Raw genomic sequence first — 14171 nt, forward strand, 5'->3', positions numbered from 1 at the left:
AACTGAAATGATTACTTTAAACCCTACACTCTAATTTTGGGAGGAACTGGGAGAGGAGGAAGTTGGGCCAGTTAAAGGAGAGGAAGAAGTTGGGCCAATTCAAGTTTTGTAAGCTTACTTTAAACACTACACTCTAATTTTGCTACTTTAATTTTGAGGCGGTATATTTAAGATTTATACTTGTAACGTCTGATTCATGGTGACATCTGATTTCTACAGGCTTCTCTCGGTTCTCAACAGTGGCCTAAACTTCCAACATTTGAGGGCCTCAACTTCCAACAGGGGCAGTACCCTCATCCTGATGTATTGCAGCCTCACCCTAACCCTAATCCTGATGTGCTTCACCCTCACCTTAATCCTGATGTGCTGCAGCAGCAGGCTCACCCTCTTCCTCAAGTGCCGCAACCTAATCCCGATGTGCTGTAGATGTTGCAGCACCTTGGACCACCGTTGCAGCAGCAACATCAAACACTGCAGGACCTTATTGGCACCGTGCAGCAGTAGCGTCAAACAGTGCAGAACCTGCATCAGCAGCATCAAATAGTGCAGAACCTTATCGGAACCGTGCAGCAGCAGCATCAAACAGTGCAGCATCTTCTTGGTACAGTGCAGCAACTGCTTGGCCAGCCATTAGGTCCGGTGCCGTAGCAGCCGCTTTGATTTTAATTTTGAAGAATGAGTATGATGTTTCCTTACAAAAACATAACATACCTTATAGTTTTCTTGCATTTCCTGTATTGAGACAGAATTCAGTCATGGCCCAACTTAGAGTATGATGAGTGGCCACGTTTTGAAAACCAAAACCAGAACCCTTGCACAATCTAAGAAGTATATTGGTTACTGGAATCCATGATCTATTATCAAATGAATACAACAAAGCTTTTGACATTTCTGTCTACGAGCCTTGCATGCCTGTTCTGTTCTGTTTTAGCTAGTCTTGTTTTTGAATGGTTTGCTCAGTTGTTAGGTCCCGGGGGGTCTCGAATAGGTGTATGGGGGGAATACACCTATGGGCTATTTTCACAAAATCCTCAATCAGAGGGATCTCAAGATAGAGATCTAAACGAAACTTTACACGCAAACAAAGACACCTGTTGACTGAAAACAATTTTGACCAAACATGGTTGACGTCTGATACTGAACGCTCTTCAGTAAGGAGTTATCAGTTAAGCTACTGTAACTTAACTGATGCACTTATGGGCTTCAGTCGAGTTTGATAAAACAGAGATGATAAAACTCTTCCTGACTATCTAAAGATAGATCAGTCAGATTGATATCATACGCAGCGGAAATTTAAACTTAGTTTCGCAATAGCCTCGGTAGAGCACGTTGTTGGTCTTAGGTTTCTCTTTGCCGTTAATCAGTATTCAGTTTATCAATTGAAACAACACAATTAAGAATGTAAAACTGAAAGCGATAAACAACACAGAGACTTTTACGTGGTTCGGAAAAACCCTTTCCTACATCCACGGTCGGTTGATCAGACCAACAATCCACTCCGCAAGTGCTTAACAGGTGCACTGCAAACCAAACCGTGTGCTTGCCGGGTGCACACAACCGTACCACTGAAGAAAACCCTTCTTCAGTACCCACGCTTCACTCGCGTCGGATTTATCTTGCTTAGCACAACCCGCACTAAGACTCTCAGAGATAGAAAACCCTTCTGACCTCCGAATCACTCAAAACACTCAAATCTTTCTTTTGGAAAGGAGGTTTGAACGAGTGCCAACTATACTGCAAAGAACAAGTTCTTTGTAGCAAGTTTGACCTTGGCTTCTGTGTAAACAGAGGTTTGCCTAAGGTCTAAAAGAATGTATGTAATCAGCAGTGACTGATTTTGGCTTTGGAATTCTCTTCTTCGATTCAAGCTTTGGGGAGGTTAAGCTTTAGGCTGAGTAGCAATTTTGGCAGAGCTTCAGCTTATGTCGTTGAATCGGTGAAGATTGAAGTTGATCCTCGAGCGCTATTTGTAGGAGAACTCTTGAATAGATCCGTTGGTGTAGAGCGTCCTCAAGATTTCTTCCGTTGGAGAGCAATTCGAATTTGGGCTGAGGCTTCAATCTTCGAGGTTCCTTGTCTGGTGGAAACGGCTCTCTTGAGGGACAGGAGATGTGACGTCTCTGATAAAGTAACCACCAAATAGGAATGACCTCTGCAGAGATAAGATTCTGAGATCTCTGCATTTAATGCGACTGTACTCTTGTGAGTACGTGGCTTCCTTTGAACGTTGGAAGATCAGTCTGAGGAAGAATGATCAACTGATACTTGTCTTTAGTATCAGTCTGGGGCACGCATTAAGTAATCAGTTCCTAACTGATTCTTCAACTGATACTTCAGTTGGTATCTTCAGTCTTCAGTCTTCCGAACCGCATACTAAACTAGAAACGAACTCTAACACTTGAGTTCAAAAACTGTTATAGTCTATTACAATTACGACCTATGAATTTTGGTATCATCAAAACAAGGATTAGGATATTCCACAAGGCTCCCAACATCAGTGGAGAACATGCTGTAAATTACTTGACAAGCGAAAGCAAATGTGATGTTAATGGACAAGAACTTAATTTTTTTGCTATGTATCGATGATGCATAATGGAAGTAGTGGCATCTCTTCTTTGAAGCTCTGGCATCAGTTTGCTCTGTCAATTTAATCCATTCGTCTTCTATTTGGATAATTATTGTTTTACGTCAGCAGCATAATTTTATAGTAAATCATAACATATTAGTATTATTATTCGATATAACATGTCGTTACAACAGCAATATCACAGATTTTGATCTCGACAACATTTAGTTTTCTACAAGTTCAATTGTGGATTCAATTTCTAATCCAACTATTGCCTTATCCTCTTCCCGTTTTTCCCATTTCTCGTCGGACGCTGCCTTTGCGTCCTCAGCTGCATCCCGTTTCTCGTCGGCTGCATGTTGTCTGCGATATCTGAATACCACAAAACACAAGAATACTGCCAAAAATTGACGACAATAGCTGGAAGAGGTTGAAGGCAGAGTCGACACTGATGACGATTAACAGACAATGAAGAAAGATCAATTTGGGAAATTGAAGTTCATCCTAAGCACACGTTAAGATGATTCACAAGAACTTCTAGCTAGACGGTGTGAGCTGCAATAATAGACTCACGTCTCACATTATCAAAATCAACAATAAGACGTAGATAATTAACAATTATACTGCCAAACTCAAAACCATCTGGTACACTCGAGTCAACGATCATCTTACTATTTAGTACCCACTTCTACGCACTAAGAATCTTTATCCATATTCCAAGAAAGGGCCTTAAGAACTCCCACGACTTCTCTAAAAATCCAAAATAGACGTCTCTAAAAGTACATGCAAGGATAAGATCATTTGGCATTACTCGGATAATGGCAAGTACTCTATTAAGATCGCGTATAAACTTGCTAGTTCTTTAACGTTGGATGTTTCCTTCAAGGTTGATGGTCAGTGGGATTGTCTTTGGAAAGTTGATGTGCCTCCCAAAGTTCGGATTTTGTTATGGAGAGCTGCTAGGAATAATCTGCCGTCAAAAGAACGTCTTCTTTCCCAGGGTGTCGCGGTTGGTGGTGAGTGTCCCATTTGCAACGGAGGGTTTGAGAATCTTTGGCACTCTTTTATTTTTTGCCCTTTCGCTGAGAATTATTGGAGTCTTAGCGGTATGCAGTTGTACATTTCTGATGTGATTGCTCAGTGTGATTCTTTTGAGCATGCTCTTGCTTTGATTCTGCGAGATTTGGACATTGAGAGGAAGGCCAACGTCTGCATGATTTTTTTGGCAAATATGGAGGGATAGAAATGCTATGATCTGGCAGAATATTACTCCGGCTCCTTCGCGTTCTGTGCTACGTGCTGCTGCTGCACGAAGCGATTGGAAATTAGCTCAAACTCTGCCTCTCCAGAAGTCTACTGTTCCAGTTCCTGCTATTTGCGTTGGGTGGCACTCTATCCCTCAAGGTTCGATAAAATGTAACGTGGATGCTGCTTTCTTTGAGGAAGATCAGTCTATGGGTATCAGGATTGCTATTCAGAATCATGAGGGAGACTTTGTTATTGGTAAGTCCATTAAGCTCCCGGGAAGACGTAGTGTTGTTGAAGGGGAATTGTTGGGAATCAAAGAAGCACTTTCTTGGATTAAGGAACTCGGTTATGTTAGAGGTTGCTTGGAGTCTGATAGCAAACGTGCATGTGATCTTATCAACTCAGGCGAGCGGAATTTGTTAGAGCTGGGTGTTATTGTTTCCGTTTGTCAGCAAGATCTTTTGGAGTTGTCGAATTTCACTATTTGTTTTATTGGGCGTAATCGGAATGCCATCGCTCATTGTTTGGCGAAGGCCGCGAGAGATATTTTCACACATCATGTTTGGAATGAACCCCCGTTCTCTGTGGTGGGTCATCTCCATGCCCCATGTTCTTGTGTTCAATAATATATCTCCGCTTTTTCCGTCAAAAAAAAAGTACATGCAAGGAAAAAGAGAGGAGAAAATGATTCATCTCAAAATCTCTACAAATTATAGCAGATCACTGATTTACCAAGAATAAAATAAATTATAAAAATAAAAATTATTATTGTCCTAAAAGAAGAAAATATATAATTTATATTATTAAAAAAACAAGAAGAGGAAATATTAGTGCTATATGTTTTTATATAGAAACATATAGTATGAAAAAACGAAATGGTCGGCCCAATCTAAACTATCTAAACTGAATTAAATTACTTTGAAATTGGAAAATGGGCCGTCGTAAGAGGCCCAATTTTGTATCTCCTTTTACACAAAACTACACAGTTTGCTTGGCGAAAAGGAAATCTCTTTATATATCATTCCTAGGTTGTTCAACTCATTTTCCTTTATCTAGGGCTCGAGATTACTGCGTCGATCCACAATTTGTGTTTCTCCGTCGATTTATTGGGAATCATAGTGTTCGATTTTCTACTGGCTTCGTTTGATTCAAGTATTTTGTTCGAGCGCTGCTCAGTTCTAGGGTTTTAGCATCTAGCATTACACATGGCACCTGCGGAACCCAACAGCGGCGGCAGCGCCAGTGCCGGAGCCACCAAAGAGCAGCCGCCGGTCAAGGCGCCGGCAAAGGACTCCAAGAAGAAGGATGAGAAGAAGGACGAAGATCTCGTAAGTTTGTAAAAATGGCTGTGTCAGTTAAATGAGGCTTGGAATTTGATGCCTTTTTAGTATTGGAGGCAACATTTGGGGTTTTGTGATCGACATTTGAAGCTTAATTCGTGGATTTTGTGTTATAGTCGGAGGAGGACTTGGCATTGAAGGAACAATTGGAGTTGTACGTAGAGAGAGTACAAGACACAGATCCTGGATTGCAGAAAGTTGCGCTAGAGAGCATGCGGTAAGTGATCTTAGTTTATTCATTAAGAATTGAAGTTAGCTTGATGAGTTTGTAAAATTTGAGCTGTAATGCAATTGAGTCTATGATGAACTATGAACTTTTTGGAAGGGATAATGTAAATTAGAAACAGAATTAAGGCACGCCTAATATTGGGAGCGTGCCAACCAATTGTTATGTAATTGCATATCGAGATGCAATTTGAGGTAAATAATTACTGCTAGATTGAAAGAATTCTCTTGTTTGAACAGGGAAGATGGTTATGGTTTGAAAACTGCTCATAACTTGTATGCTAGCCCGACCCTTCATTGATAGCTGCTTTGAACTTAAAACCTTGTCGACTTTAGAGCAGGAGATGCTCTTGTACATGAAGCTGCACACACTTTTGTACATAACAATTTCGCTATTTCCTAATTGAATTGGAATTCTCTCTATTGAGTTAGACTACCGTCAATCTCTACATATATTCTGAATAATCAAGATGCATGAACCGCCACAAATTGCACATACTTTGAAGTCCTGCAAAGGAACCATGCCAAGTATGTGAGGATGAATTTAGCTGCATACATAAGCTGATGCTGTTAACTTGTTTTTTCATCAAATCCTTGTGCTGTTGATGTTGATTTTTAGCTTATTAATCCTTTATTTGGTAGCTTTGTTCAATGAGCTTGAGATTTTCAAATTGCCTTTCTCCTATTGACCATGCAAAGCTTAAAAGTATGTCAAAGTCGCTTTAGTTACTCTTTCCATTCTTTAGTAACATTGCCATGAAGTGAGTTTTGCTTCAATAAAGAACAAGGTGTTGGTAGATTGCAGATTGCTTATAGTTAATTTTCTTATCTAGGCAAGAAATTCGTACTGCAACCAGTTCTATGACTTCAGTGCCCAAGCCACTGAAGTTCTTACGTCCTCATTATGGAACTCTACAGGCACACTATGAGAAAATGTCAGATTCAGATTTGAAGGTGATGATTACTGACTTTGCTATTTTATTTTCTTATTTTTCATTCATGCTCGCATCCGCTCCAAATTATTTCTCTTCTGACTTTGTTTGCCACTTCAGAAATTGCTTGCAGATATACTCTCTGTTTTGGCTCTGACAATGTCCCCTGAAGGAAAATGTGTATGTTATTTCTCTTATTTTCTGCAATATCAAATAGTCGATGGTTCTTTTCTAGCATCTTATTGTCTCTCTGTTATTCTGTTATGACTGCTGTTGTATGCGTTCATCTTTTATCAAATTCCCTTGTTCAGCTAATTTTGGTTGGTGTTTGCCTCAAAACCAAAACCTCACGTCAAGGTTCTAGTGAAACAAATGGAGTTACTTTTTATTACATTTGGAGCTAGAAGCATGCGTTTTAAGCTGATTGAAATGTTTGTTTCATTGCATTCTTTCATACATATGATGCGTGACCATCATTCCAAATTCCATTAATTTCAGGAGAGCTTGAAATACAGGTTACTTGGTTCTGATGGTGATATTGGTTCTTGGGGACATGAGTATGTCAGGTGAGGATTTGCACCCCTTGTTTTAATTATGTAAGCTAGTGATAATCATGATCTCAGCAATTTCAACTTGTGCATTTCACGTTATTATTTTATCCTCCTTCAGAATGCTCATTTGTACTACTGGTAAAAAATAAAAATGTCTTTTTGAGTATGGGAGTATGCTTATCTTCATCTGTAGTTTAGAAGTTCATTGGATTCATTTGGCACATTTCTTGATCACCTATATCTTCTATCACAGATTATGTATTGCATTCCAACTGTAATCCTCCCAAGTAGATCTAATATCTACGAGACATGTACAGCTATATTTCCATATACTGTTGATGATTATATGTGTGTATTAATTATAAATTCAATTTGGCTAGAGGCTCTTCTACTGTTCTTGATTTTGATCCCGATTCCCAAAAATTGTGGTATGAGATTAATATGAAGTTACAAATGTGTTGCAGGAACTTGGCTGGGGAAATTTCTCAAGAGTATTCAAAACGGCAGGTTGGAATTCCTACACATGGTTTGAGGAAAAAAGCTTATTGGTTGCAAATTGTTTGAGTTTCTTTCCTTGCATCTCAATATTATAAACACAAGTTACCATTTTTCTTAAATACATGAAATGACATATATGATCTACATTAGATATAATACAATACTATGACTGTCCATATATAGTAATTGAATTAAAGCGGGAACATTTGCTATTGCTGTAGATGGAGCCTTTTGTTTTTCGTATGTAATCATATTTATATATATATATATATATATATATATATATATATATATTAGTATTTATTTATTAACTCTGCCGAATATATCAATTTGGAATGCTATGCATTGTCTATACCTTCTTAATTTCTATGTATGACAGAGCGAAGATGCCCCAATAGATGATCTGATGGACCTGGTGGTGCAAATTGTTGCGTTCCATATGAAGGTAGAGTCCTCAGTTATTATTTTTCATTTATTTAGGCATTTAGGTTTTACTCTTTTGTGAAAATATTATTGCATAGCATGGTAAGTTAGTACTTTGGTTGGGATAGGCAATTCAACAATCTAGAAGACATCATGGAGATGAGCATCTATTACATGATGCCTTCATACATGCTTCTTACTTTGTGACATGAATCTAAGAATGAAAATTTCATGTATTTGCAGCATAATGCTGAGCCTGAGGCAGTCGATCTTCTTATGGAGGTATTGCAACCATCTTATAGTATTGGATATTTGATGCTACTTCTAAACTACGTTATATATGAGTTGAAGTTTGGCCTATTTACTATCAGGTTGAAGACCTTGATCTGCTAGTGGAGCATGTTGATAGTGCAAACAATAAACGGACATGCCTGTATCTTACTAGTTCAGCAAAGTAAGTGGGTTCTGATGCCTTTAGCTTGACTTTTGGTTTTTTATGTTACTGTCTTGAGTGTTTTTACTTTGTCAATGCCATCATGGCTACAAAGAAATTGACTTATTTCTCCTGATAGATTCATTCATGTGAATAAATTTTATTATCTACGAGCATAACTCTTTAATAGAGCTATCTGAAAACAGTACATCAATGCATTTGAAGTGGTTTTTCGATGGATTATGACATTTTTATGCTTTAAGTTTATCCTCATCTAATTTGGCAGACATCTCTGTATTTTTAGCGGGGGGTATTCTACCCTCATTCTACTATCCATTTTGATGGAGTTAATGCATAAGTTGGACTTATCCTTTATTACATCCTAATAAGTATGACATATGGGCGCTTTTCATTTCAAAGTTTGGTGCCGGAATTATGATAATGAATTAAAATTCTGTCCCCAACTTTGCTGCTTTTTTTTTTAATAATTTTTTCAATTGCCTTGTAAGTTATTATAACAGATAATTGTTAGGGATGTGCATGTCCATGAACCATGCTTGTTTTGTCTCTTCCTTTTGATGGATAATTACTCTTCTATAGTGATGTTAGCTCATTGTAATGCTGCATATGAAATTTTTTACAGATACCTTCCTGGACCGGATGACATGTTAGTTTTGGATATTGCACATTCTATCTATATGAAATTTGAAGAGTATCCAAGAGCATTGCAGATCGCGTTGTATCTTGATAACTTGCAGGTTTGTACTTTTGTAATAATGAGATGCTTATTTGTGTGGTAGGAAATTAAAACTATTGGGATCAAGTTTTGTAGCTTTATCTTGGTTATGAAATGAGGATCCCAATTTCGTGTACTTGACACAATTAGTGGACAAAACTTTATCAGATTTATGCTTTAGTTATAGTGACTGTGTATGCCTTTGCAGTATGTAAAAGAACTTTTCCAGCGATGTAAAGATCCTCTCAAAAGGCGGCAGTTTTGCTTCATCCTGGCACGCCATGTAAGTTATCTTGAATTTGCTCTTTTGACCCAGTTATGTTGCCATCAGAACTTTACTCTTCTCCTTCCCCATTTTGGTATCATTTCTGTTGTGCTGTTGTGTTGTTGGTTCTGTTAAACGGGTGGATGGATTGAGTTCATTTCCTGTTTCTCGGATTTGGAAAATGCCTGAAAATGTGGTCTTGTTACAGTTGGTATCCTAAGAGACTGAGCCACTGTTTTGCAGTGCCTGTGCTGTTTTGCATTTAGTGTTACCTGAACCTTTTCCCATTAGGTTACAATATGCTAATGGTATTGTAATATGCAGGGTGTTTCTTTTGAACTTGATGAAAGCATTATTGCAGAAGATGAAGAGAGGGAGGCTCTACAAGAGCTCATCAACAATACTAAGTTGAATGAGGGTTATCTAACACTTGCTCGTGATATTGAAGTCATGGAGCCCAAATCTCCTGAGGATATATACAAAGTAGGCTCTCTTGAGCATCAATGTTCTGATTAACATCCAATTTTAATTTGGGCATGATGGTGTTACTATTTTGTTTATTTTCCATGTAGTTCCTTCAAGTTGCGCTTAATGCTCAAAATGAATTGTTTGTTTCAAGTTTATTTCTGTTGGCTCGTCAGGCACATCTAATTGAAGGCCGTGGTAGCGGTGGGGGAACTGTTGATTCTGCCAGGCAGAATTTGGCAGCAACATTCGTAAATGCATTTGTAAATGCTGGTTTTGGTCAGGTTCGTATGAGATCTCATGTGTTAATTGCAAGAGAACATTTTCATATGTTTCTTTTTTGTTGAGTGTGGTGTTCCTTTCTGTCTGTGAAGGATAAGTTGATGACAGTCCCGTCTGAAGCTTCTAGTGGTGGCTCTTCATCAAGCTGGCTCTTCAAAAATAAGGAACATGGGAAGGCCAGTGCTGCAGCAAGTTTGGTACGCCCCTGCACTACATGTTGCACTTGCTTTTTGATATTTTTCAAGTGGCTGGCTAATGATTCTGTTTGAACCACTCTAGGGCATGATTTTGCTTTGGGATGTTGATTCTGGACTTGCACAACTGGACAAGTATTTTCACAGTACTGACACTCATGTCATATCAGGCGCATTACTGGGAGTCGGGATTGTAAACTGTAACGTCCAGAATGATTGTGATCCTGTAAGATTAAAAAAAATCCCCAATGCAAAACCTCCACCAAACACAATCGAGGAAATACACACACACACATAAATATATATATATTCATTGTTCATTTAAAACTACTATGCAAGTATGCAACTAAAGTGTGTAGTTTGACTTTTTCCTGAGCTCTAAAGAGTTGATTGCTTTCTCAGGCATTGGCTCTACTGGCAGAGTATGTGGACAAAGAAGATGCTTCAATTAAAATAGGAGCAATAATGGGTCTAGGTCTTGCATATGCAGGTTCTCAGAATGAGCAAGTGGGTTTTCCTTCTTTCACTTTTCAGTCAATTTGGTCGACTAGAGTTTTCTAGCCTTGACTATCTGGGATTTATCTATGTTTTGTAATGTTATCAGGTACGCAGCATATTAATGCCCCTCCTCCTAGATGGAAGATCATCTGTTGATGTTATTGCATTTGCTGCTATCGCTTTGGGCCTTGTATATGTGGGTTCTTGTAATGAAGATGTCGCCCAGAACATTGTACTTGCATTGATGGAACGAAGTGAGTCGGAATTGGGGGATCCCTTAGCTCGTTTCTTGCCTTTGGGCCTTGGTCTGCTTTTCTTAGGGAAGCAGGTAACCGTTCTCTCAGTCCGTGCTTTAAAATTAGTTATCCTGTACCTCTTAGGCTTCAAATTAGTAAGCTCAATTAGCATTAAGGGCCGTCTGTATAAAACCAGAAAGCATTCCATTCTGTCTTCTTCACTGCTCCCTTTGTAGGTACTAATATCTTATCTCTACGTCTGACAGGAAAGTGTTGAAGCTACAGCTGAGGTTTCAAGGACTTTTAATGAAAAAATTAGGAAACATTGCGACATGACCCTGCTATCTTGTGCATATGCAGGAACTGGAAATGTTCTAAAGGTTACAGATTCTTGAAGTTGAACTGAGGATAAGCTTTTTGCTTCAAAGTCTGTTGTTTTACCAAATTGCCTTTCCCTGTTACAGGTGCAACACTTCCTTGGTCAGTGTGCACAACATCTTGAGAAGGGTGAATCCTACCAGGGACCAGCTGTTCTCGGAATTGCTATGGTAGCAATGGCTGAAGAACTTGGGCTTGAGATGGCCATTCGTTCACTGGAGCATCTTTTGCAGTATGGGGAGCAGAATATTAGAAGGGCTGTCCCATTGGCTCTTGGTCTCCTTTGTATATCCAATCCTAAGGTAATCTGCTCTTGGTATCACCAGGTGTGAGAACTCAAGAATTAATTTTTTATGTTCTTATTAGAACTGATTGTATGGCTTTCAACCATAGAAATTGATGATCATGTTTGATTAATGTTGCTTGCCCACTTGTGTATGATAGCATCAGTAGTTACAGTGCTGATAGATGCGAGAATTAACATGTTATGCAGTCTAGACTTGTAGACTAGCTCGTTATTGATAATTTTTTTATGGAAACAATTTCTGGAATGAATCTTGCGGTTGTCTAAGAATTCATCTAGTTGGACCAGTCTTCCTAAACTTCCTTCAGTGTTTGGTTTGTTATCTACCCGTTCAATTGATTTTGGTGGTTGTTTGGACAGGTTAATGTCATGGACACATTAAGCAGGCTCAGTCATGATACAGACTCAGAAGTCGCAATGGTAATGTTAATCAGGCTGTTCATTATTCATTGAAAATTCTTGTTCCGGTAATTGTTCTGTGCTCTAAGTGGGCCTATTGCTTCTTAATATGCCTACCTTTTGGATGTCACAGGCTGCCATGATTTCTTTGGGTTTGATTGGTGCTGGAACCAACAATGCTAGAATAGCTGGAATGCTTCGCAATCTGTCAAGCTATTATTATAAAGATGCTAGCCTCCTTTTTTGTGTATGGGCTCAATCTGACTGTTTGAACAAGTATCCTTTTTCACTATCCAATGCAAGTGTATTTATTATAGAATCTAAAATGCAGGTGCGCATTGCTCAAGGTCTAGTTCATCTTGGCAAAGGGTTGTTGACACTTTCTCCGTATCATTCGGAACGTTTTCTCATGTCACCGTAAGTTATCCATGGAAAAATCCACTCATTGCCAATTTTGATTTTGATTATCAGAAGATGATAATCTTGGCTCCCTTTTATACTGTCTTGCAGGACTGCACTCGCCGGACTTGTGGTTATGCTGCACGCGTGTCTTGATATGAAGGCTATCATCTTGGGGAAATATCATTACGTTCTATACTTCCTTGTTCTGGCCATGCAGGTATGCTGAGTAATGTTTAGGTTTTGAAGTAATAAAAATGGCTTCGTATTTTTTTTGGTTCTGTTATTCTTTCTGCATTACTATGCCATTCTAAATAACGAGTCTGTCTTACCTACAGCCAAGAATGTTGCTGACGGTGGATGAGAACCTGAAACCACTTTCCGTACCCGTCCGTGTTGGCCAAGCTGTCGATGTCGTTGGCCAAGCAGGTCGTCCCAAGACCATAACAGGTTTCCAGACCCACTCAACTCCTGTTCTTCTGGCCGCTGGTGACAGAGCTGAGCTCGCAACTGAGAAGTAAGATCTAATCTACATTTTTTCTATTTCTTCCTTAAACGTGAACTGCACACTAATGTCGGAATGCTTTGCAGGTATATTCCCCTTTCGCCCATTCTCGAGGGATTCGTCATCTTAAAAGAGAATCCAGACTATAAAGAAGAGAGCTGATGCTACTGACTAGGCTGCGTATCATACATGGGGGGTTATTGGTTCTGCATCGCGTATTAACTGGTTTAACGGTGCATAACTGTGCGTCTAGTTAGAGGTATGGATGGTCAAAATGGCGATGGGGCGCAATTTCGTGCCGTTTTTATGTTTCATCCGTTTTTAATGCTGGACGGTATAATATACCTTAGTACACCATTTTGAATATATACATGCACTGTTACTTGTTTTCAGCTTAGTCACGAGTAGATTATATGCTTTCTCAGTATTTATTTTATCTTGTAAATTTCTTCGACAATGAAAATGCGATGCGTTTGCGTTGCTCTGTATCTGCACTTTATAACTGAGTACTTCTTGAATTCCCTTTTCAATTTGGAGACGATCGATCCATATGTTTTTATGAAATATTTTGTTAAACATCATAATGATTGAAAGAATCCAGTTAGGTTTGATTATTTATAAATAGAAGCTCGGTTAGTCTGCGAAAATACAATTAATTCGCGAATTGAGTTCCCCAAATTGAACAAAATTAAATGCTTATTTTGGTTCATACTTCGTTTAGTATCCAACCTTTTTTTTTTGGTCGTCCCAAATTTTGGTATCTATTTCTATTTTTAGTAAAAGTAGGTGGGGTCTTTACTTCACTTTATTTTAACACTCACATAAAAGGTGACTCTTATTTCACTCACAATATATTCAATAAATCCGTGCCTCTCAATTGGATATTAAAAGTTCGGATGGAGGGAGTAAAAAATCTGTCACTTTGTTCATAAAAAAATGTCACTATCATTTATAACAGTAGGGTTTATATAACTTAATTTGAGACCCTTAATCAATAAATTACTCGCATTTTGTTAAAATTTGTGTTGTTTACAATGTAACAATATTTTTGTGAATGAAAGGAGTATTAAATATTTTTATTTAAATTTATCTTAAATTAACGCAACCAAATGCACAATTTCATACTGCCTCCGCAAATGCACAATTAAATTATGACGAGTAGATGTATCGAAATGTACCTTGTGATCGAATATCTTTTGAAAATAACTCAAATAAACTCACAATTTTTTATGATTAACTCAAAAAAAATCTTATGAGAAGACAAAAAAACTAAAATAACAGAGCGGAAATTTGA

General features: G+C 38.4%; 1 protein-coding gene across 1 annotated transcript; it reads left to right on the plus strand.

Moving 5' to 3' along the window:
- The first annotated feature begins 4803 nt into the window (after positions 1-4803).
- Positions 4804-13404, plus strand: LOC131009196 (26S proteasome non-ATPase regulatory subunit 2 homolog A-like). Its single transcript, XM_057936448.1, has 25 exons — positions 4804-5142; positions 5271-5371; positions 6213-6333; positions 6432-6491; positions 6810-6877; positions 7327-7369; positions 7740-7805; positions 8027-8065; positions 8155-8237; positions 8860-8974; positions 9161-9235; positions 9542-9700; positions 9859-9966; positions 10057-10161; positions 10244-10384; positions 10561-10665; positions 10763-10984; positions 11159-11272; positions 11357-11572; positions 11935-11994; positions 12107-12220; positions 12305-12390; positions 12484-12592; positions 12711-12889; positions 12964-13404. The coding sequence occupies exons 1-25, from the start codon at positions 5020-5022 to the stop codon at positions 13037-13039; spliced, it is 2688 nt and encodes an 895-aa protein (XP_057792431.1). The 5' UTR covers positions 4804-5019; the 3' UTR covers positions 13040-13404.
- The last annotated feature ends 767 nt before the right edge of the window (positions 13405-14171 follow it).

Source organism: Salvia miltiorrhiza, chromosome 2 (genome assembly GCF_028751815.1).
Source record: "Salvia miltiorrhiza cultivar Shanhuang (shh) chromosome 2, IMPLAD_Smil_shh, whole genome shotgun sequence".
NCBI lineage: Eukaryota > Viridiplantae > Streptophyta > Magnoliopsida > Lamiales > Lamiaceae > Salvia > Salvia miltiorrhiza.